The sequence below is a fragment of the Symsagittifera roscoffensis genome, chromosome 1 (genome assembly GCF_963678635.1).
Source record: "Symsagittifera roscoffensis chromosome 1, txSymRosc1.1, whole genome shotgun sequence".
Lineage (NCBI taxonomy): Eukaryota > Metazoa > Xenacoelomorpha > Acoela > Convolutidae > Symsagittifera > Symsagittifera roscoffensis.
In genome coordinates this window covers 91,323,970-91,348,008 of record NC_087062.1, presented here as the reverse complement: position 1 = coordinate 91,348,008, position 24,039 = coordinate 91,323,970, and the positions used below count along the sequence as shown (strand labels likewise).

Genomic DNA, 24,039 nt, shown 5'->3' with positions numbered 1-24,039 from the left:
AAACTTGGGCAAGCTAGCCAATTTTTGTCAAAAAGACTTATAGAGCAGTTGCATTTTAGCTCAAAACCATTAAAACCATCTTTCATTTTTAAAATACAACTCTTGATTCTGTACACATTTTGAAGACGACCAGAAGATCATTAACTATGTGGTTTCGTTGACCAATTATCATACAATCAAAAAATAGAAGCTTTTTATCTCTCAAGCTAGCTTAACTTGAGCTGATTTCTACAGAACATGCGTTTACCACACGATTAGATGTACTGTAAATTTGAAAATAATCGCCGTGATTTTATGATGTAAATTTTTGCCAAGCTTTTAATGATTTGATGAACAGCGGCTTACTGTTCATGCATCAGAAAAATTCCCGCTCACATTATCGTAAGTTTCTGGAAACATTTAAAAAAGGAAAAAAATATTTAAAAAAGGAAAACATCCAGAAAAAAGGAAAACATCCATTTAAAAAAGGAAAACATCCAGAAAAACTTTAAATTATCTCAATGAATTAAAAAAAAATTGCCGCTTAACTGATAAAATAGACAACATTTCTCAATTGGTTACTCTCGAGTCGTCTGCAAATCAAAACTTTCAGACAATTCTTTCTCGAGCAATACAAAAAAAACTAGTATAGGCTAATATATCACCCAATTTCATATTCCAAGTCTTTGTATTCCTGATTTTCGTAGGAAATCAGACCCGAATACAATCTTTCTCCTTACTTCGTCTTCTGAACAATTATCATGATGTGTGCATTAGATGATTATTCGTTTTCTATTTAGTATTGGATCTGTGTTGACTAAAATACATATTTACACAAAAAATGTGACATGGAACACAAAAAACTTAAATCTAATTTGCATTATTTTTGAAAATTTCTCATTGGAAAAACTGCACATCAAAAAGATGTGCTTTTTTGATCCGTTAAATATTTTTTTAAATGTTAAAAGCCAAATGATAAGCTTAGTTTTAAAGATTTCTCGGTTTTTTCCCCGAAAGTATTCGAAAAAATTGCACACTAGCACAATTTATGGGGTGTGAAACACGACCCAAATATGGCCAACAAAGAGTTGGAAAAGAGTCCAAGAACGCATAGAACCAAAATCAACTACTGACTTGATTTTTTGATAAAATTTATCCAATTTGAGAAAAGTGGATCAATAGATAAATTTATTATTCCGCTGAGAAAACAAAATTAAAATCCATTTTCGAAACTATAAGCCAACGCTGAGAAAAAAATATGAAAAGAGTGAGCAAAAACTTTGCACTAATTAGGAAACGCAAAATAGATATTATTTAATTATCATCCTTTAGACGTATGCAAGCTGGTGGAAGCGCTTTTGTTAGACAAACTTTTCAGAGAAAAAAAAATGTTTTTGAAAAAAAGAAAGACCTCAAATCGAGGGAATGAAAGTTTTGTGAAGAAAGGAGGAAAATTAGAACATTTTGTAAGCCTTATACTGGCATACATACAAAAAATCAATCATTTGCGATCAGAGTAAATCAAAGCTTCAAAAATTTTTAGAGAAAAGTCTAGATATTGATCACTTTTGAAGAACAGAAGACTGCAGAGAAAAAATTTTTGAAAAAAGACAAGCTGCAAATCATTTTATTACAAATATGAAAACTTCAAAACATCAAAAAAACTGAGATTTTGTGGAACGCAATTATTTGACATAACGGCGACACAACAATTTTAATTATAGTAAAAAATGTCTATATTTCGATTTGTTAGCCTTTGCTAATCGCCAGTGTAAATATCAAAGTAAGATTATTGTTCTCACCATTTGAAAAATGTCGAGGAACTTTGTAGTAGGCTTTAGTTTTTTTTGTTTTTGTTTTCCACGCAAAATCGGGTAGCACAAATAAGCATCGGAAAGAGTCGAGTGATATATCATTTTGAAGCCCTTTCAAACTTGATTCTGACGACATTGAAAAAACTTTTAAAAACTTTCTGTGTCGAGACAAACTAGTTTGAAAATTTTGATTTTTCGTCTAAATTCAAGCTAATAAGGTGAGCGTGCAGGCTAACAATAGCTTATTTATGCTTAATTCAAGCCATGAAAACTCAGTTTAACTTACGTAAAATATTTTTTATCCCTTCTGGGAATCAAAAACTTGAAAAAATTCAAAAACTTTCTGCAAAATGTTTTTTTAAGACTATGGTCGGAACATTTTGTGCTACTTGCACAATAACCAGCCATCCTCTTTCAAAAACTTTATTTTGATTTAATTATACTACAGCAAGAAGCAGTCTATGAATCAACAAAAATCAGTCTGAAATCCTTCCAGAAAAAGCTCAAAAACGGCTTTTATTCCAAATTTGAAACAAATTACAGGGTTTCGGTAGCGGTCAAAAATTTTGAGCAGTCTGACCAAAACAAAACGTTTGACTATATTTTCAGAAATTTAATTTGTCGAAAAAAACTTTTCCGCACGCCACTTCACTGGTATGACTATCGAAGCGCACGAATTGCAACCACGTGTTCGAATAGCTCATTCAACGAAGTTTAAATGAAGCATACAAGGCTCTCATCTACCTTAATAAGACATTTGATATGTCAGTTAAGTCTACTTATCCACGAGGGAAAGGATCAATATACAGGCTGTTTGTTTTTTCTGTCACAGCTGTGACCGTGGTTAAAAATAAAAAGAAATTTTTTGCGCTTGGTAATGTTGTCTGTTGCCAATTCACAGTCACGATTAGCTTAGAGCAAACAAAACTCACCAGGATTATGAAACTTACCTGTTCCGAAAAAAATTCATGGCATCAGCTGGTTTCAAACCACGACTGGTTAAACTCACTATCTTGACACCTTGGCTAAGCTCTCATCGAATCTAATTTTCAGCTCATATTGGAGGAACTCGTCTTGAAAAATCAGATTCATTCACATTTCCAACTTAAATTCTCGCCTCTCAGTTTGTAACATATATAAGTTATAGAAAGTATAAATCTGACAAATTTACATCTTTACCATTTACAATGATCCCAATCACAAACATGATAGGCTAAATACAAATCACATAAGTTGACAAGTTTTTCAGTTATTAGAGTTCCACCCTCTTCTCAGAATTATCGTTTTCCATCAATTTTCCGAGAAAACTCACAAAATCCTGCGACTCCCGTCCACCATTATAGTCAAAAGGCTCTTTTCCATATTTGAACACCTTCAAAGTAGGGTATCCAGAAACCTCGAACTTAGAACACACGTCTGTGAACTTCGTGCAATCAACCGCAGCTAGAAGAACTTTTGGCTGTTGCTTCACCAGCTGAGCTGCTAGTGCATAATGAGGTTTCAACCTTTTACAATGTCCGCACCAGGGAGCGTAGAACATGACTAAGGAAAATTTGCGCTTCTTCAGGACTGTCGAAAACGACTCACTATTCAAATGAACGACACTACTTTTTTCCGACTCCCAATTATCCTCAATCGGCTTTTCGGACTCAACTGGATCTGGCACTTTAAGACCCCGCATGAAAGCTACAATATCTTTCTTGGATCGATAGTTCACTTCGTCGTTCGAAAGAGTGCCATTGATGAAGTACTTCATAGTTGGGAATCCTTTTACCTTCAACTTTTCAGCAACTGATTTGCTAGCAGTTGCGTCAACTGCAGCTAAGGCCGCATCTGGTTTGACTTCTGCAAGCTCATTTGCGGCATCTTCGTAATCAGGTTTCATTTTCTTACAATGACCACACCAAGGGGCATATAACATTACATATACAGAGTTATGAGTTGATATGTATTCATCGAATGTTTCATCGTCGAGGAAAACAACATTCGAGGCACTCTCAGAAGCTGACCAATCTATGTCTTTATTTTCGACGTTGTTTTTCTTCTCAAATGGCTTTGGGTCTTTTGTCCACTCTAAAATAGCGTCTCTAGTATATTCACCTTCGTAGTTGAACTCCGGTTTACCTTCTTTGAAGTAGATCAAAGTCGGGAATCCTGTGATATTTAGATGCATTCGGACGTTCTGGTACTCGTCTCCATTCACGTCCATCGCGGCAAGAGTCACTGCTCCGTCAATCGTGTCTTTGGCTGCCGTCGCATACTGCGGCTTGAGCCGCTTACAGTGTCCGCACCACGGCGCGTAAAACATAATCAAAACCGAACTTTTCCGCTTCAAAATATTAGCCAAGTCTTCAATGGATTCTAAGTGAGATACATAATTTGACGCAGGATCTTCGCTCCATGGCGCCTCTTCGTTGGGATTTTTCAGGAAGTAGATAAGGCTTTTTGCAGAATGTTGCCTGTCATAGTTGGAACTTTTAAGTTGGCCGTCTAGATAGAATTGTAGAATAAAGTGCGTAGGGTCTACTTTGGTTTGTCTGCAAAGACGTTTTCCTTTGATCCCTTCACAATTGACAAAGGCAGCGTCTACATTGACGCGCATCGTTTCTACCGCTTCGCATATGAACGATCCTGCAGCTTTTTTATACTCATTCTCATCTTTTGCAAAGAGAACCAAAATACTTCTACGACTCTTTACAAATTTCTTTAGATCTTTTTGCTCCTCAATTTCCTTGAGTTTGCACGAAACTTTCGATTCAGCAGACGGAACTAAGAAATTGAGTACTGTCAAATAGAAGAATAAGCAGAACACAGATAACTCGGCCGGAAAATTCATGTCAGTCAACCTTCGCCAGACCAAAGGACGCCTGTCTACATCTATCTGAAATTTAAAGATCGAGCGTAATTTCTTACCATAAAGTACCAACACATGTTCACAACAGCTAGAGACTTGCTGAGTCTAAATCCACAATTTCGGGGCTAGGTTAAACGTAATACGAAATTGTATAGTCGCTAAAATTAGCTTCCTTTGATATTTTTTCTAAGAACTTTTTTTATTTATTTAGATTCCTAAATAAATTATTTATACTTTGGCTGCCGTCTGATCAAAACTCCAGCTGATTTAAAATTCTACTCCAACTGATTAAAAATTTCATTAGTCGGTGACGAGCCCCTTCAAATCATACAGTTAAAACATTTCGAAAAAATTTTGTTCTGGTGCAAACTCATTTACCGATCAAATTTAATTGAAGAAAAAATTGATCGTGATTTTAAAAAAAAACGATCTTCATTTTTTTTTCAACAATAGAACTGATTTAATCTTTATTCCTAAAATTTTATTTCAACTTGTATTCTTATGCCTGTGATATTTTGATTGCGTTTTTAGAAAAATATATCCTTTTTTTGCTAATTGATGCTATCCTGAGACATGAAAATTGAAAATATTCAATGAAATATTACTCACTCTGTCAATTCTTAATTAAACTCTCAATGAAATATTACTCACTCTGTCAATTCTTAATTAAACTCGCCATTTTTTTAACTTCAAATACAACCGGCTAGGAAAAGAGAATTAGCAAAGCATAGCTAAATTCAAGTTGAGTGGTATGAAAATCTATAATCTAATATATTAAATCTATTTATTACGAAGGACACAGCTGATAAAAATAACACAGACAATAAATCCGTTAAAAGGGAATATTATCAAAAACACACAACTGATATGATATGCAAAAGAACACTGTAAGAGATGATACGCAGCAAAAATATGGGACCATTGGCTTTTATCGGAACTATTAAGTTCCTATGATGCGAAAAATGGATCATCTTCAAAAGGTTGTTCACTCTTTTCCAGATGTTTAACCATTGGTTTGTCCAGCCTATTTTGACTTCCTGCAAATGCGGAGGAAAAATTAGAAACAGAATGACACCCGCTAACTGATGTAGGTCGCATGAAAAACTGACGACTCTTCGGATTCGCTGTATCTAGCGACATCTTCATTTCGTCCTCGTTGAAGTTCCAGGCACTTTGGGACGTATCCCGATCCATTGCAGAAGATGGCCTCATTTCGTAGGGCGAAGAATTCCCTCCGTCACTATCCACATCCATTTCATTGGTAAACACATCAAAGTTCGGCTGGTCGGAAACATCAACAAACAAATCGAAAGCCGACTTCGCTTTTTGACCTCGTTTAATGGTTCGGCTTTCAGAGTTTTGCTCAGTTGAGCGGGAGAAATCTCCCATGTCGAATCTATCAGTCGAGATCTCACTAAATCCTTTTGATAGTTCACGTGCTTCACTGGTAAAAGCAAACGAAGCAAACAAGTCTTCGTTCCCAAAGCCTTCGGCTAAGTACGAGCTCTCTTGTTGAATGGTCGAAGAAATTCCGAAGGCATCTTCACTCGTTGTATTAACAGAAGGAGTATTATTTACATTATGTAGAGTAGCAGCATTGCTTGTAGTTGTGTTGTAACTGTTTATACTCGTATTGTTGTTAACTTCCGGACTTTTTTCTTGGGTTTCGGTCGTTAAATTAAACAAGTCGAGTAATTCCTTCTCTTTGCCTGCGATTGCAATTGGCGTACTGCTGCTGACTTGGTTAAAGCTTTTACTCATTTCAGCTGTAGTTTGGGACACGAAAGTTGAGTCAAACCACAGCGGAGAACTTTTACACTGCACGTGATCAAACTTTGAACTACTTTTCAGCAAGTCAGATTGGACATCTTTGCTGCTGCTTAAATAGTCAAAACTGGCCCAGTCAGAATCAAACCCCGACATGCTGACTGGCTCGTCAAAGGAAGTTACCGCTCCGAAAGGGTCGGACTGGAATTCGACAGTTACTGGAACTAATACATTGGTCTCTTGGTTGGGGACTGACTTCTTATCTGATGTTTTGTCTGGAATGGGCTTTGCAGTTGTTTCAGAACGAATCGGTTCTGGAGTCAGTACTTGACTCGGATCAAGTTTAATAGGGTCAACCATATTTGAAGTTTTATCCAGAGAAACATTAAATTCCAGTCCTTCTGACTGCTTATTTCGTTTATCTTCATCAGCTGGCGCAGTGTTATCTTTCAGTTGACCCTCTTTGGATTTACGCTCAGGCGTTGTCGAATTCACATTGACCATACTTCTTGAAACTCGCTTACTCCTTTGGATAGGTTTTCTTGCGGATTCCATTTGCAAAGACTTCCGCCCAACTGGCGAACCTTTTGTGCCATTTTGCTCCTTCCCTGATAAGTCTATCATCGAAGTTCCTCGACGTTTGGATCCGAAAATCTTCGCGAAAGCACCTTTTAATTTGCGGCCAGAATGTCGGTTTTTGTTCTGTTGATAAGTAGTTTGGGAATCGGTAGTCGATACTTCCAAACTTGAGCGATTCGGACTGTTTGAAAGATTTCCTACATGTGAACTGCTGTCTTCATTGTTAAGAGCAATAGCAGGAAGAAAGGTATCATTGACTTCATCCATTTGGCTATGCAGCTTTGCGTGTGCCTTCGACTTTGTTTGAAGGTCTAAAATCAATTCGTGAAGTTTCAAGCTCCAGATTTTTATCAGCCGAAATATAGATATTACACTTTTCGTAAATCTCAACTAATAAACAAAAAAACAACGGACGAGCAAATGAACTTCTTTTCAAGAGAAAACGCGAGAAACAAATACCAACTACAGACGGATATCCGGCTGATGAGCATGTAGCACAGAATGTTCCGACCACATTCATAAAAAAATTCTTCAAATAAGTGTTGTTTTTTGTGGGCCTTCTGATGAGAAAATTATATGAACGACGCGTAAGAAAGGAACGAATTAAGCAAAACTCGCATGAGTTCGAAAAAAGTTCTAAAATTTGTTCCGATTTTTTTAAGCACAAAGGTTACAAGACAAAATCTTTAAGCCAGTTTTTCTAGAAATGGGAGGATACCTTTTGGCACAAAAAGGGCAACTAATTCTCAAAAACTCAAAACCCGTTTGTCTTGAAATTGGAAACACTTTTTGAAAATTTGAAATGTGGTTTGAATCACGACTAAACATAGCCAATCGAAGATTGGAAAAGAGTAATGAACGCAAGTAAGCATACAAAAAACACTGACTTTCTTGAACAAATCTCAACTTTCGAATTTCAAAGAAAAAAATTTAAGATCTTTGAATTTTTAAAACAATTTATGATTGGCGCTTTTTTTGATAACATGCAACCGATTAGAGAAAACTGGATCAATAGGTAAAGTTTTTATTCCGCTGGAAATCCAAAAATTAAACGTTCGTATTTGGAGCCATTTCCACGTTCGTATTTGGAGAGTCCTACTTGCGTAACTTTCAGCAGATGAACTTCAATTGAACTCAAAAAGTGCATATATACCTAAGTGCATTCATAAATGCATCAATATGTATGAATGCACACCTGCAGTTATTAGAACTTTTCCTAAAAAAAAACAAAAAAAATGTCAGCAAGACCTATATAAGACTCTTCATTACTCTTAAAAGGGCTTTAATATGATAAATCATTCAACCATTCTGACTATTATTTTTGGTACCTGATTATTTTGCTAGGAAAAAACTACAATACATTGAATACAAAGTTCCTAATGGACGAAACAACGAGAAACGGTTGCTGTGGAACTTGGTATCACAGATTGAACCAGTCAGCGTAATCATTGATGGAATCAATAAAATGTTTGACTAGGGGCAAAAACAAAAACTAAGACTTAGACAAAGTTCAGATCTTTAAACTTGGCAAAACTAAAAGAACGGACAAACCAGTTCATTTCAAAAATATTTTATTGCTAGACACAGTTATCAACACTCTACACTCAGACCGCACAAATTTGACGCAATAAAATTTTATGATAGGTCCTTGAGTCCATTGATTTGGCCACTATACCAACCAGTCTGAGCAATTCGAAGAGAAAACTTTGAAATTAGCATCATAAATGTGATCACTAGTTCAGCAGCAGTTAATGCATTTATTTATGCCTCAAAACAAAATGCTACGTTTTAAAATTCTGAGTTGATTGTTTAATTCTCCATTTTTGCAGCCTGGCTAGTATTGTAGTATTGTGGTTAACAGAGTTGCCCAGAGGTACGGTTTCGGAGTAAACTGTGATAAGCTCTATACTTCCCAGGCTGCAAAAATCAAGAATTTAGAATTTATCAATCAACTCAGAAATCTTAAAATGTAGCATTATTTCGATGCACAAATGCATACTTTAACTGCTGTTGAACTGGTAGTTCTCGGTTATGGAGTTAAGAACAAACGATTTTTTTCGAATTGCTGACTGTTTGGCCAAATTAACGGACTCAAGGACCATATACCCCGATTCGAATACCGGTGGGAGCCACCTTTTGCTGAGCTGAGTTAAATCAGTTGGATCTGTTAACTGTTCTAATAAATCACCAAAATTTCATATTCCGTAGATATACCAATGCAGGCGTTTAACCACTAGACAAAGTGAGAAGGATCCTGGAAGTTATTGAGCTGAAATTAATAAGCAAGGCCAAACTCTTACAGATTTATTTCAAGTGTATTTCCCAATTACAACAAGCTTGCTCACCTAAGTAAAAACATAGTCAACGGACAGTTGAAAAAGAGTCAATGAACGGAAGTAAACAGAGAAAAAAATACTGACTAATTTTTATGAAAAATCCTTTTTGAATTTCGATGAGCAAAAATAGATTGCCTTGAAGCTCTAAATTTCTAGAACAGCGTATATTTGACTCTTTTTTATAAAACCAACCAAAACTGAGAACACTGGATCATTAGGTAAATTTTATTTTCTGCTGGGAAATCTGATAACATACATTTTCGAAACAAGAAGTCGAAATAATTTGATGGTTCCTTTTACCTTTACATTATTGATGTTTTTTACTGGATTTTGCCTTCCTTTTAACAACGGAAATGAACTGAACATCAGGTCAAACTGCAAAAACGTTAACATGAGGCTGGACAAGTTTTAAGACTTTTGCTCAAAAAAAAAATCATCGAGACTTATGTAAGAGTCTGAACTACGTTCATTGACTCTTTTAAACACTGAGTGGTTCCTTCTTATAAATGAAAACGCTGAGGTGAAATATTATGATTATCGAAAGTGATGAATACAAAGGCGAAGCACAATTTTTGATACAATAGTAGAAAAAATAGAAGCAAAAATATTCCTATTTATCTCAAATAAAAATCACTTTAAGAAAACCCTGTCACGAAAAACACAAGCAGAAAAAACACGAGCGCCAGCATCGAAAAGGCATTGCGACAAATTAAACCGAACCGTAACTATGCAAACAAAACTTGGGTAAACGCCTTTTAAGCCGGGAGAGCTCAGCAGACAGAAATTGGGTAGAACACCGTGCGTGGAGAACAGTCATGCAGAAGTTTTAATGTCCTCATTGAAGAACACGAACATAGCTTGCATTTCAAACGACCAATTTGGTTTGCTTTTTAGACAACACATTATGAGGCAACTAAAGCGAGATTACAAACCGAAACCATTTAAGCGTAAGAAACCTTTGCTGCGGAAAAATTTTTAAGGCGGAAAAATTAAAGCTGAATCGATATTGTTTTTTTTTAAATACTTAAAACAGCTGAACCATCAAGATAAGAGCGAGCTTAAGTAACTAAGCTGACGATATTAGCAAATATACAGAAATTATTGCATTTTTCAATTTTTGCTTAATTACCTTGTGCCATTACCTTGAATCGATTTGTCTCAAAATTTTCCCATATATAACCGCAAGGTTGCTAGAAACTAAGACTGAACAAACTAATACAAAAAAGCGAGAAACTATGCTGTCGTTATCTTGCAGACATCTAATTTAACTTTTTCTTCACTGACAGATACGATAGGATTTAAATTATACTTACACAGCTCAAAATTGAATGATAAAAAATACATAGCACGAAAAAGGTATATTAAAAATGAGCAACAAATCATTTTGTTTTAAAACGATTCATTCTCAAAATTGTGAGCAAAATCTGTCACACTACAAAACATAGCCAACAGACAGTTCCCAGAGAGTCAATGAGCGCAAGTAAAAAAAATACTGATTTTTTTTTTTGAAAAAATCACAACTTTCGAATTTCAAGAAAACACAAATGCCCTTAAAGCTCTTTGAACTTCTAGAACATATTATGATTGGCAAATTGATTGATAAATATAACCAAATTTAAGAAAACTGGATCAAAAAGTAAAATCTGATAATTAAAATACAATTTCGAGTCATTTACAGTTTTCGTGACCTATACACTTTTGCTGTTCGTTACGGGAGTTTGCTTTCCCTTTCACAACGGACATGAACTGAACATAAGATCAAACCGCGAAAAAATAAATATGAGCCTTTAAGACTTTTCCTTTTATGGTCCAAACCAGGCAAGGATCTCGGATTTTATGGATGGGTTGCACTTTCAAAAAAAATTGCAGATTTTTCTTTTAGGTTGGTCACAATAAACATCTGATCTCTCCCGAAACACTACAGAAACTTTATAATGCCAGGGCAAATTTGTGACAAGGGCGAAGCTGAGCTTGGCACTATTAGCAAAAAAAAATTTACTGAAGAAAAACTACGCATTATGTTTCACACTTTTAGAGAAAATTTGAGAGAAGTTAGAAGTTGCGATCACTCCATTCTCTAACTCACTCATAATTCATAAAAGCTCACTTGAAAAACTCAAACTACGCGACGGAATCATGCCAGAAAGGAAAACCCTTGATACCAAACCAATAACATCTCAATTTTAATTAATTTACGACTTGGATATATTCATCGTTTTTTAAACTAAGAGTAAAATGGAAAAAAAGTTCTTTATAAGCAAAAAATTTCAAAAACCAGCAAAATTTTATACTACTCAATTAATTGCACCAAGACAATATGTCAAAAATGATTTTCAAATACGGCTAAAATTGCTCAATAATTGATCTTTGTTGTCGCTGACATGAATATTACCTCCGCGCCACATGCGCAAAATCAGAGACTGAATTTCATTTGACAAAAATCAAGCAATAAAATGATTCAGTGTTTGTGTGGACAAGTTGTTTAACCACGTTCTCGTTTGATAACGCTTGCTAACAGACCAAAATGACGCTATAGGGCACTTTTGGTCAATTAGGCTTGGTTGATTAAAAAATTTCAGGGAAGGTCGACTAAAAAATGAATGTCGTATAACAGTACCAAATACTCTACTCCTCCGAAACCATCTGAAAAACTCAACTAGAAAGTTTCGAGAAAACTGATTTTATTATACTAACCCAAGGGAACATCAATCGCTCTCTCAGATTGCCATTTCGGAGTAGGACTTTGACCATGTACACCGTTCGATTCAACAATCCTAGCAACAACCGCCAACAGATCGTCAAAAGCCGCCTTCACGTGACTAGCCGATTTCTCCATTTTGACTGCAAAAAACTGATATTTCAGTTCTGCAGTTGCGACGACAAAGCCAAAAGTTCTCTGACAATCTTTGTCAATAGTGTGATATGTTATCTTGTTAGCAGCACATTGTAGCAACAATTTTAGCTTTCCAGCCTTGGTTTCATTTGTCGATATTTTTACGCCTTCCTTTAGTGATATGTTTATTAGAATGCGTGTTTTGTGACCTTTCATCGAGTTAGCTTTCTTCTTGAGCACCGCGAATGATGTAACTGCCAATTCTGCGTCTAAAACCAAAGCACATACAATTAAACCGATAGTGTTCAACTCAAACACAGTATATTTTCTAGTTAATTTTCAAGAAAATATTGACGGAAGAAATAGGAATATTTATGATAACCACGTTTTATAGTAGCTCTATTGCTCTGGTTTCACTCTGGTTTTCCAAAAAAAATTAGCTAGTTCTTTTCCCTAAACAGTTGTGATTAGACAACATTTAAAGTGGACCGGTCTTTTACATGCCAACCTTTCAGCGTAAGAAAACCAACTGGGTCTCAACAATGCCAATTTAAATCGAAAACCGAAGAACCTTACCTTTACACATACATTACGGAAAAATATATTTATCCCGGATAAATCCGGAATGTTGCCTCTAGATAAGCCGGGTACAAAAACAGAGGCTCAGCGGAGCTTCGCAACACTTGCGATACAATTAAACCATAGCAGTCCAATACTTTATACCTTTGTCTCGGATGAGGCTCATAAACAGCCTTGGCAAGCATTGAGAATCAATGTCCGATCGACAAACAAAGGCGAAAAACTTGGGTCGACCCTCGTTAAGCCGAAAACGAATGTGCAGTCAAAAAAATTTCAAGCTATAAAATCTTTTATCAAAATTTTTACTACCCATTCCCTCTGAAACAGGCAAAAATATTCCGAAAACTCGCCCGTGAAACTACGCAACATATGTTGACCAAGCCGATACAACATCTCCCCAAACCTTACTTAAAACCTTACTTATCACCCAAAACCTAACTTGTTTCTCTAATATATTAACTAATTGTGAAAACTCCCAAAAACAAAACTTTTCTAACCAATTCCAGGGCGTATTTTGAAGAAAAATCAAAGTTTAGAAAAGGGTCAAAAAATTTACTTTTCCGAGGGCCATAACTTTTTGTGTTATAACAAACCAGCTTATCAAAAATTTGGACGAAGCAGCTGATACAGGAGAGCTTCACAAAACCCGATTGTTCGATTGAACTCAAAACCTCTGATTTGCGAGGGTAGTGTTTGCGAAAAAGCTTAACATAGCCAACAGACGGTTGGAAAAGAGGAATGAATGCAAGGAAACTGAAAAAAAAACGGACTGATTTTTTGGTAAAACCTTCAATTTTGAATTTGTGGAACAATTTATGATTGACTCTTTGTTCATAGAATTAACCCAATTTGAGAAAACTGGATCAAGAGGTAAAACTTTCATTTCGCTGGAAAATCTGATAATTAATTTCCATTTTCGAAATTATAAGTCGATCACGTTTTTCGTGACCTTTACACTCTGCTGTTTGATAGAGGAGTTTGCCTTGTTTTTACACAGAGGCAAAGCTGCGCTTCGCAAACACTTGCTAGAACGCGACCAAAAAGCAGCTCTATCAAGTGACGTAAGAAAAAGTAGAAATAAGCCTCGAATTTGCAAACACTCGAGGCTTAGCAAAAACTCGAATTAGCAAAAATCTGCAACCTAGCAAATTTGAGTCTCACGCAAACCATTCAGCCACGGATGCTTAAAATCCTCAAAAACTAGCCACCAATAATGCAGCTACATATGCTAATAAATAGCCAATTCGATGCAGCCAAAGTAGCATCAAATACAAAAAGATACAATTTTGCATGTAAAAAAATCGCAAATGATAAAGCCCCATTATGTATAAATTATGCATTTCAAAAAATTGCGAGATATATTGAGTTAGAAAATTTCTGAAATCGAAATTTTATTATTGTTATGTTGTTTGAAACATAGCTTTCTTCGGTTCACTTGATAAACTAAAAATGCATCAACTGTGTTAATTTATAACTATTCGAATGTTATCAAATATCACCAAGACCAATGTAGGAGTACTCACTACGTTCATTACTCTTAAAAATTTAGAAAATGGTCAACAAATCACAATTTTGACTTTTCTAAAGACGATAGTTTTTTAGTTAAAAAATTGGTTAAAAAAATAATCTCTTTTGATCGCAAAACACCCGTTTCGGGAGGGTATTTTAGCGAAATTCAAAGTTTAAATATTTGAATTTTCCGAGGGCCATAAAAATTTTGTGGCGAAATTTAGGCATAGCCGCTCATGCAGTGGAGCTTCACTCAACCAATGCTTTTGATTGAAACAAAATTCTTTAAACTGGGAGCGTAATTTTCAAGAAAAAAAGCTAAAAGTTTGAAAAAACGATCAAAACACAGCACTTTTTCTACTTCGATGGCCATAACATTGTGAAAAATATTGCGCAAACGCTTCAGCGGTGGAGGTTTCCACAATTTGTTCTATCTATTGAACCCAAATTCTAGTTTTCGAGAAAATAAAAAAATCCTAAAGTCTAGGTCCAAATTCCCCTCACAGTATTTTTTCGAAAGCTGTAGAAAGTGGGGTAGACATATATGCAAGCACACAGGGGAGGGATTGATCTTTCCATCGGTACCACCTTTTTGCAAATCGAAAGTAGCTTTGGAGCAAAAATAAAAAAATTTTGAAAGTGAAAAAAATTCCACTCTCAAAAAAATTAAATAAAACCAATTACCATGCATTTTAAGAATACATGTTTTCATCAAACAAAAACAAACTATTTGAATCATAAATAGCAATCCTAAGCTTTGGCATGAATCTGTTTGAAAAGCGTATCAGATAGAATAAATTGCATGTGAAAAAAAAAACGAACATAGCCAATCAAAGATTGGTAGAGTAATGAACGCAAGTAAACACTGACTTCGTTGAAAAAAAAACACTGACTTTGTAGAAAACATCTCAACTTCCGAATTTCAAAGAAAAAAATAGATGCCCTTTCAGCTCTTTGAATTTTAAGAACGATTTATGATTGGGGCTTTTTTGATAACATTAACCAACTTGAGAAAACTGGATCGAAAACATTAAAAAATTAATTACTTTCTCAATTGAACTAATTAGTTTCATGTGAATTATCAGGAAATTGAGCATATCTGAACAGCAGCAGAAATTGATCAGCATTAAATGTAAGAAAAGTTGTTTACGGAAAACGAGTCTACACTGCTGATTAAAATTAACCGGACAAAACGAGCTAAGCTTGAAATTTATAACACGTTTTTCACAAATTGGGTTGAATTTAGGTGAAAGCTTATGAGGACCAAACTTGTTTAAAATTTTAGCAGAATTCATATGGTGTAATTTGTTTTGCGAAATTCGGGCCCAAAATTTTACCCCAAAAATAGGTCATTTCGGCTTTTCTTAGTTAATCAAAAAAATTACGCCACAAATACCCAGTCGATCACAGACATAACTATAACAAAATAGGCCCCTTACGTAGCCCAACAAACTTTAAGAAGGGTATATTCTCCAAAACATTGTATAAATTAATTTATTTTTGCTTGATATACAATAAAGGTCGTTTTTACTAAATAAAATACCAACTTTTTATTTAAAAACAATTTTTAAACGGTTTGCAAATTTTTTTTGGAGAATATATCCTTCTTAAAGTTTGTTGGACTACATAAGGGGCTCATTTTGATATAATTATGTCTGTGATCGACTGGGTACTTTTGGCGTAATTTTCATTTAACTAAGAAAAGCCAAAATGACCCATTTTTGGGGTAAAATTTTGGGCCCGAATTTCGCAAAACAAATTACACCATATGAATTCTGCTAAAATTTTAAACAAGTATTTTCTTCACAAGCTTTCAGCTAAACTCAACCCAATTTGAGAAAAACGTGTTTTAAATTTCACGCTTTCGTTCGGTTAATTTAAATCAGCACTGTAGTTCCCGATTAAAGTCACTTGCTCCCGCAAAAGATTTCCCGAATTGGCTCTGAGCTAGAAGATATTGAATCAAGAACAACTTCTTCTATTCTTCGGAAAAATCGAACGAAAGTTTAGGCTTATCTTAATAAAAGTGATTTCGGACAGTGACTATTTTGCAACTTTGAAGTTCGCCAAAACAATTGAAATTGTCGACACTTTAAAGTTTGGAAAAGGCGTTATGATCTTAAACAATTTAGGTCTAGTTTTCTTGTCAACGCTAGTTTTCATCTGAAACAGTTGAAAGCAGTAACTACAGTGCTGATTTAAATTAACCGGACAAAACGCGTTAAACTTGAAATTTAAAACCGGTTTTTCTCAAATTGAGTTGAGTTTAGGTGAAAACTTAAGACGACAAAACTTGCTTAAAATTTTAGCAGAATTAATATGGTGTAATTTGTTTTGCGAATTTCGGGCCCGAAATTTTACCCCAAAATGGGTCATTTCGGTTTTTCTTAGTTAATCAAAAATTACGCCGAAAATACCCGGTCAATCACAGACATTATTATTCCAAAGGGAGCCCCTTACGTAGCCCAACAAACTTTATGAAGGGTATTTTCTCCAAAATATTGTATAGGTTAATTTATTTTTGTTTGATAGACAAAAAAGGTCATTTTTACTATATAAAATACCAACTTTTTATTTAAAAACAATTTTTAAACAATTTGCAATTTTTTTTGGAGAAAATACCCTGCATAAAGTTTGTTGGGCTACGTAAGGGGCTCCCTTTGGAATAATTATGTCTGTGATTGACCGGGTATTTTCGGCGTAATTTTTGATAAACTAAAAAAAACCAAAATGACCCATTTTTGTGGTAAAATTTCGGGCCCGAAATTCGCAAAACAAATTACACCATATTAATTCTGCTAAAATTTTAAGCAAGTTTTGTCTTCATAAGTTTTCACCTAAACTCAACCCAATTTGAGAAAAACGGGTTTTAAACTTCGATTTTAACGCGTTTTGTCCAGTTAATTTAAATCAGCACTGTATAATAATAATACTGAAAGCTCGCAATGCCAACGTTCAGACCAGCTTTTCTCTAAAATTGTGCATGGATGGAGGTCTTTCATATGATTTCACATTTAACCACTAAAATCCAGGCTAAACCATAATTCCTCATCATCTCTTGGTTGTAAAAATAACAACCACATTCATTAGACTCTGTGAGATAATTCAGTTTTGTAGTCATAATTGTCTCTTTTGGGTTACTCAAGAAGTCAATTTAATTATTTTGAAAAAGTTAAGATAAATCAGGAAACAATCTCAGTAATTTACCGCCTTTTTTTAAGCTCTGGTGAAAGATAATTCGTGAATAAAGAATGCTTACTTTTCGCTTCATTTAAAGCTTCTGATCCGACCAATTTTGCTTTGAAAGACATCATTGGAAACAGAGAATCGCCATCGACCGGTTCTTTGCGCGACGAGAACCCATTTATAATTGACCTTCTACTCTTTTTGTCCGTCCCAGTTGACCCGCCAAAACTTCCCCTCTTCTTGTGTGCATTTTGCTTAGCTGCATTCTTCTTCGAGTCTGCGTTGTCCATGTTTGTCAGAGATCCACCAGCGCGTAAATCGCCCTGACTGCCTCCAGGTTTCAACTTCATTTTTGTGCATAGATTATTATCGATTGATAATGACGAAATAGCGGTTAACCGATCTGATTTTTTTCTCGAGCATCATAGATCAAAAATCCTGACCACTGTGATCACCGCATGTTCTAGTTACAGAATTAGTAGTTAATACATACAAGAACCTGAAAAGCCATTTTACCAGAATACATTGAGTAGCAACCAAAATAAAATCAAGTTAAGATCAAACACTAGTGTTTCGAATGAATTTTTTTATCAAAATAGAACACTGAAATTGCTTCAACCAAGCATTACGCACAATATTTAATGGGTTTCTCAGTTTAAAGAACTATTTATCTAACTACAATTTTGGAAGTAATCATTCAATCTAAAATGAAAATGACGTGACACAAAACAAATATCGCCAGCAGATGTTGGAAAACTGTCAATGAACTCAAACAAACCGAAAAAAAAGTATCTTTTTAATAACTTTCACCGTCAATACTTCAGACCAAAAAATATGACGTTAAAGTTCTTTGAAACTCTTTGAAGAACATTTTACGGAAAAGAATATTTGTATAAAATCAAACAATTTAGAGAAAACTGAGTCTAAAAGTAATTAAGGGAAGTCAAAGTAATTGTGGGAAGTCAATAGCGAAAAATTTTGAACGTAAATTTTAGTTATTGATTTGTCAGCGACTTAATTTTTATTAAGTCGCTGACAAATCAATAACTAAAATTTACGTTCAAAATTTTTCGCTATTTCGAATTTTGTAATTGGAAAGCGTAATTTGCCTTCCTTCAAGTAAATAAATTTGAACTGAACTTGAAAAACCAAGTCGCGAAATGAAATTTAAATTTGTCTTAGAAAAATTTGGACTTAAAACGGCGATGAATCACTTCACTTCGTTCATCAACACTTAAAAAAACATAAGTTCCTTCTTTTCATATCAATTACTTATATAATCAATCATGGCGTATTTGTATGTGAATATTTTGGACAACCGATTGAATCTATTCTGGTCAGTTCTGTACAGTCTCGCAGCTTCTGCATTCATAAATATTTCACAGTTTGGGTCCGTGAGAAGAGATAACACACTCAGCAGCACCTTAGAGAGGGTGAGGGTTGGGATCCAATTCGCTCCTCCAATGGACTCTATGCCGATGTCTCCGTGCACACTGACGTTGGGGTGCAGGATTTTAGTCTGGAAGCGAACTATGGGCGCCTTCAAAGGGTAGTTTTCCGGAATGAACATAAAGATGAAGAAAACGCCCCCCTCGTAAGGCGTACCCAGGGGACCTGGAGCAAAAAAAAATACATAAGACATCTCAGAACTATTTTTCCCTATTTAAAAACATTCATTGAATTTTTAGTTCAATCGAAATTATTTAGTTATCTTATTAAAAGATCAAGATAAGTTCAAAAGATTTTGTTCATATCCTTTGACTCGTAGATATGCTGCAACGTCAATGCTCTGGGAATTTTGTCGTTGCAGCCAGCAAATCATCTAACCTTCAACGGATGCTTGCCACAAGTACCCGCCTGGATCCAATCTCACAGCATCAATTCCTAGAAATGGGTCGCATTTAAGATTCTGAAATTCGCTCAGAAGTCGCCGGTTGCGCCACGAGTCTTGGTCTACTCTTGAACTTAACGCTGACGAAATAAACCCCGCAGAAGCCGAATGAGTGAAATTTGTTGACCAGAAATTTCGCTGAGGTACATTTTGGTTTAAAACAGGAGGCTGTCGGCCAGTAACACCTACAAAATTGTTTGAAGCGCTTGAACTGGCTGGCATTGACCAGCCTCTGTTAACTGCTTGGGGGTGTAAAGTATTTTGTACGCGATTCTGATTTGTAGTGTTCTGCAGTACTCCGCTGCTTAAGTGAGGACATTCTACATTGACTAGTTCAAGGGGCGTGATTGACCATAGACATCGATGACAGAATGTTGAATCAACTAAGCGACCGTATGCCTCGTACCAGTCGATCACTTCGTATTGAGGAGAAAACAGAGGCCAGCGACTCATGACAAAATTCCGCCAAGGTAAACCTAAAGACAAGATTATTCGTTGCCAGCGACGACAAACTTTACTGCACATAAAAAGTTGGACGTCGTCGAGGTGAGGGAAGATTTTAGTGACAAGAAGTTCTTCTGGAACCCTGTCGACCACTTGCTTATTGTGTCCAGCAGTTGAGGTAGATGTTGTCCGGCAATTCGAGACTTCACTTGAGTTATTGAAGGAATTTGAGAACACGCAATGAGGAGGTCTATAATTTGAGAGGGCTCGAATTCTTCTATTCAGTTCATCCTGAACTCCAGGGAGTACGTCTACTAAAACAAAGCATTCTCAACCTTTGATCTCAGTCTGGAAGTTAACTATGAATAAAACATCATCAACAAATTCCAATTCCTTTGAAACGGACAGTTGATAAATCGATTTTTGAAACGTTAACATTTAGTGCATTTAATAAGCCATGTCAGCTATTGCCTGTATGGTGGGGTTTAAAATATTTCAGTATTCCTGTAATATTATTTTTATAATCTCGATGGTAACAGGGGGTAGCGATGACCTGAAATATTAAAAACCCACAAAGTTTCATCAACGCGATGGTCTCCATTTCAGGTCATCGCTACCCCCTGTTACCATCGAGATTATAAAAATAATATTACAGGAATACTGAAACATTTTAAACCCCACCATCAAGTGGGTGATTCATCGCAGGCTGTGAGCTGATATTCCCAAATTTGGAAAAAAAACAGCTATCTCCTTAGGCTAACCCAATGGCAACAGTCGTCAAACTCAATCTACTTGATATCAGTTTCGACTAATGATTCAAAGCCAAAAATGGTGTTGCTAAATTGATAATCTTTTTTGACAAGATGGCCAAGACGGATCATAAACCTAACGCATTATGAGCGCTTCACTAATTCCGATAATTACAGCAGAAGCGGCAATTTTATTGAATAAAATGTCTCCAGTGAGTGCAATAAATTTTCCTAGTTGGCATATTTGTTTCTAAGTTTTTAGTAACACTGAGATTTCTGCTATCAAAAAGAATTTTGAGAAGAGAGGCATGAATATTGTTCAGTTTTTTCGAACTGAAGGTTCTAATAGCAGCTGTGGCTATTATATCTCCATCAAAAGTCATTAATCGACGAACTAGAGCTTTCCAAGTTGTCAAGCAAACAAGATATGCAGAAAAGCATTGACTTTAATGGAGATGAAATAAAAAAAAATTGAAGCATATTTGTTGTGATATAAACATAATTAATAGTTGCAGAGGTTAAAATAACCACTGGCAATTCAAGTGACCAGTGACGTGGTATTCCATTTCAAAATGAAAAAAGTTAAAGTATTTTGCCCCTGATGTTTCAGGGAGTCACGCCAATACCCAGCACAAAAACAAACAAGTATAAAAAAAGATTATGCTCTAAACTGAGCCCAACTAATCTGGAAAAGCGAGCGGAAGATGATTGTTTTTTGAGAACTGATAAAAAAACTAATCAAAGTTGATCCAAGATTGAACACCAAACATTATGGAGCAAATAAAGACCCAAATAAGTAATGCAATCAATGTTATTGTGGAAGCGGTAAAGACTGAATTAAAAATTAACAAACTAATTCAGATGAAAAAGCAAACAGTGGTGTCAGAAAACAGGCTTAATTAAAACAAATTAAAGGACAGTCATGAAACAGCGAACATATTTGAAACTGGAACAGACAAAAAAAGACATCTCAGTTGCTCTTCGACTTCTGCATGAGCAACTGAGACGGATTTCCAACACTGAGCAACAAACGAACCGCTACAAAATTTCTGAATATCAGAAAAAAAAACAATTCGTTGTCTGAAAACATTGAAGATGACAAAAAATGAAGAATCAATTTTTGGTAATAAATGCAACAATAATTTTGTACTTGGAAACGATGATTAAGTACAATCAGGGGCGGATTTAGGGGGGGGGGGGCGGACGCCCCCCCCCTCAGGGATTCGACCCCCTGCCGACCCAAAGGGTCCCCCCTTTGATACTTTTTCGGAAATCCATTTTTGGCGGACCGACCCTAAAATTTTTCTAAAGGCGCCTTCGGCGCCAATATATACTAACTTTGAGGGGGAGCGCGCGCCAAAAAAAATGAAATTTTTTTGTCAAAATTTTTCAAAAAGTGCCCAAAAACGGCTTTTTTGACTGTTTTTTCAAAAATTTGCCTGCGGCGCAGAAAATTTTTACCAAAATAGGGGCAAAACAGTGCTTTGGGAGAGCTCGAAAAATCAATTTGGTCGACCTAAAAAAAAAAAAAGGTCGTCAAAATTTTTCGAAAATCCGCCCCCCCCCCCCCCCCCCCCTCGAGAAAATCCTAGATCCGCCCCTGAGTACAATGCACTTTTAATTGACAAAATACGTTTATGTATTTTGAACCCTATGGTTAAATGCTATAATAAAACCGTTTTAGGGCTGCGATTCTAGCCCTAACTGTTACAATCCAAATCTTTCTTGTTTTCGAGATACCTCAAAAAAAAAATTAAAAATCCTGCTCATAAATACCGATTGCTAAATATCAATTTGCTGATGCGAAAGTTTAAACACGCAGTTATCTAATTTATACAATTTTAACCAGCTTCGAAAAGATCTGAAAATTTGACAAAGAGGGTAAGCGGAGCTTCGCATCACCTGCGATCCCATAAAAATAGCATTGCAAGCTAGCAAAAAAGAAAGGAACGGAGAGCCACTAAAACGTTAAAAACAAAAAAAAATCGAAGCCACAACTAAAAAAACTTCAAAACATTGTCTGGAATGACGTTCTATTTGCTGAAAATACGTTCAGAAACACATTCGAAGGCATTTTAGAAACAATCAAAAACAATTATAGAGCAAAAAATGTGACATCTTTCAAAATGTGACAAATAAGACGACAAAACATAAGCCGACAATTTCGTTGATACGGAATATTTTGCATTTGAAAAAAACAGGTCCTGGTCAGATTCGAAACCGAGACCTTTGCTGTCCCAGGCGTATTCTTTAACTCTAGACTAAGTGTTCCGGAGTCGGTAAAAGTTTGAATCCGATGTGAACCAAATATAAAAGATATGTTAAACAAGTCGTTAACCCGAAAAGTCTCAAGCTTAATTAAATAATCTTAAGCATATCAGATTAGTTACTGCACTAACTCAATGACATTAATCGGCACTTTTGCGGACTAAATAATATATTTTATTTTTCAGTTTCTCTTATAATTTTCTATTAGTTTGCCATCAATATGTGTTCGGGCATACTCGCGGTAAAAGCTTTTTGTGCCTTTAGTCTATCCACTCTATTCTAGTATTTTGTACATCTTTTTTGACTTTCCTGAAAAATTGTTTAGCCGACGGTTTTCTAGGCTCGAAGTTCTAGTCTGCGATTTAATTAGCAGCTGTCTAACTTGGATATCAGCGAAAATTTGGCGTTTTGTCAAAAGCACTCTTGAAAACCTAGCTCTAATTGATGCAACAGATTCGGCTCTTTATCTAAGTTCTGTAAAGATCACAGTGTATTCCAAATCGCTGTTTCATCGATAGTAATTCTCAATTTGTATACCGATTCCGTAGCAGAAAAAAAGACGACGAGTTAATATCGCAAATCAGAAACACATGGTGCAGAAATGAGAAATTCTGTGTATTTAACACATCAACAGCTAGCAGTAAAAATGACTAGAGAAATTATAGCTACATGCTGCCGAAACGCAGAAATCCATCATCTGCTCTGAACTAATCGGTCATTGTTCCGACTATATGCTCGGGGTGGTTATTTCCTTAAAACAAATTTCGACTTTTTAACAAGCAATTTTTGACATAATTTTTTAAATATCATTCGAAAGGTATTGTCCTGAGCTCAAATTTAAAAAGATATTTCACCTGTGATCATTTTTCGAAAAATAGGTTCAAAGATGCCAATTTGAGACAATTAACGCGCGATATATTTCAAGCTACTACCGCGTAAACGGAGATTTAATCCTTCTTCGAAATCCTTCCAAATAGAACTGAGGCTTGCTCTTTTATCTATTTAATTTATTGCTATATGCAAAATATATCACTTAGTACTTTACATAGCGTGTGGGGAATCAGTTTAAAACTTGAAAAAGTTTATCCTTTTTGAAAGTTTTGACAATACAATTAATTCGACACAGCGGCGAAGTTGCACTTCGCATACACAAGCAAAAATATGACCGACAACGCTACTGGGAAAAACTGAATGAGTAAAACTTTGTGTGTGACGCATGCCAATTATGAGTCTACATAATTGCTAAGTGAC

General features: G+C 35.5%; 3 protein-coding genes across 5 annotated transcripts in view; all 3 read right to left on the bottom strand.

Annotated features, from left to right (window-relative positions):
* Nucleotides 1-2,884: 2,884 nt before the first annotated feature.
* Nucleotides 2,885-4,674, bottom strand: LOC134852175 (protein disulfide-isomerase A5-like). Its single transcript, XM_063868490.1, has one exon. It carries the CDS (start codon nt 4,627-4,629, stop codon nt 3,046-3,048), a length of 1,584 nt encoding a protein of 527 aa, XP_063724560.1. The 5' UTR covers nt 4,630-4,674; the 3' UTR covers nt 2,885-3,045.
* Nucleotides 4,675-5,364: 690 nt separating this feature from the next.
* LOC134852166 (uncharacterized) lies at nt 5,365-17,931 on the bottom strand. The gene is made up of 3 exons (XM_063868479.1): nt 17,510-17,931; nt 12,024-12,431; nt 5,365-7,304 (listed from the first exon to the last, which is right to left on the bottom strand). Exons 1-3 carry the CDS (start codon nt 17,784-17,786, stop codon nt 5,596-5,598), a joined length of 2,394 nt encoding a protein of 797 aa, XP_063724549.1. The 5' UTR covers nt 17,787-17,931; the 3' UTR covers nt 5,365-5,595.
* Nucleotides 17,932-18,685: 754 nt separating this feature from the next.
* Nucleotides 18,686-24,039, bottom strand: part of LOC134852115 (uncharacterized) — a 380,695-nt gene continuing 375,341 nt past the window's right edge. For all 3 annotated transcript variants that reach the window (XM_063868405.1, XM_063868419.1, XM_063868413.1), the window contains exons 4-5: nt 19,264-20,085; nt 18,686-19,050 (exon numbers count right to left, since the gene is read on the bottom strand). In XM_063868405.1, the coding sequence (XP_063724475.1) occupies nt 18,701-19,050; nt 19,264-20,085 (1,172 nt within the window). In that variant the 3' untranslated portion in view covers nt 18,686-18,700. The remainder of the gene's footprint in view (nt 19,051-19,263; nt 20,086-24,039) is intronic.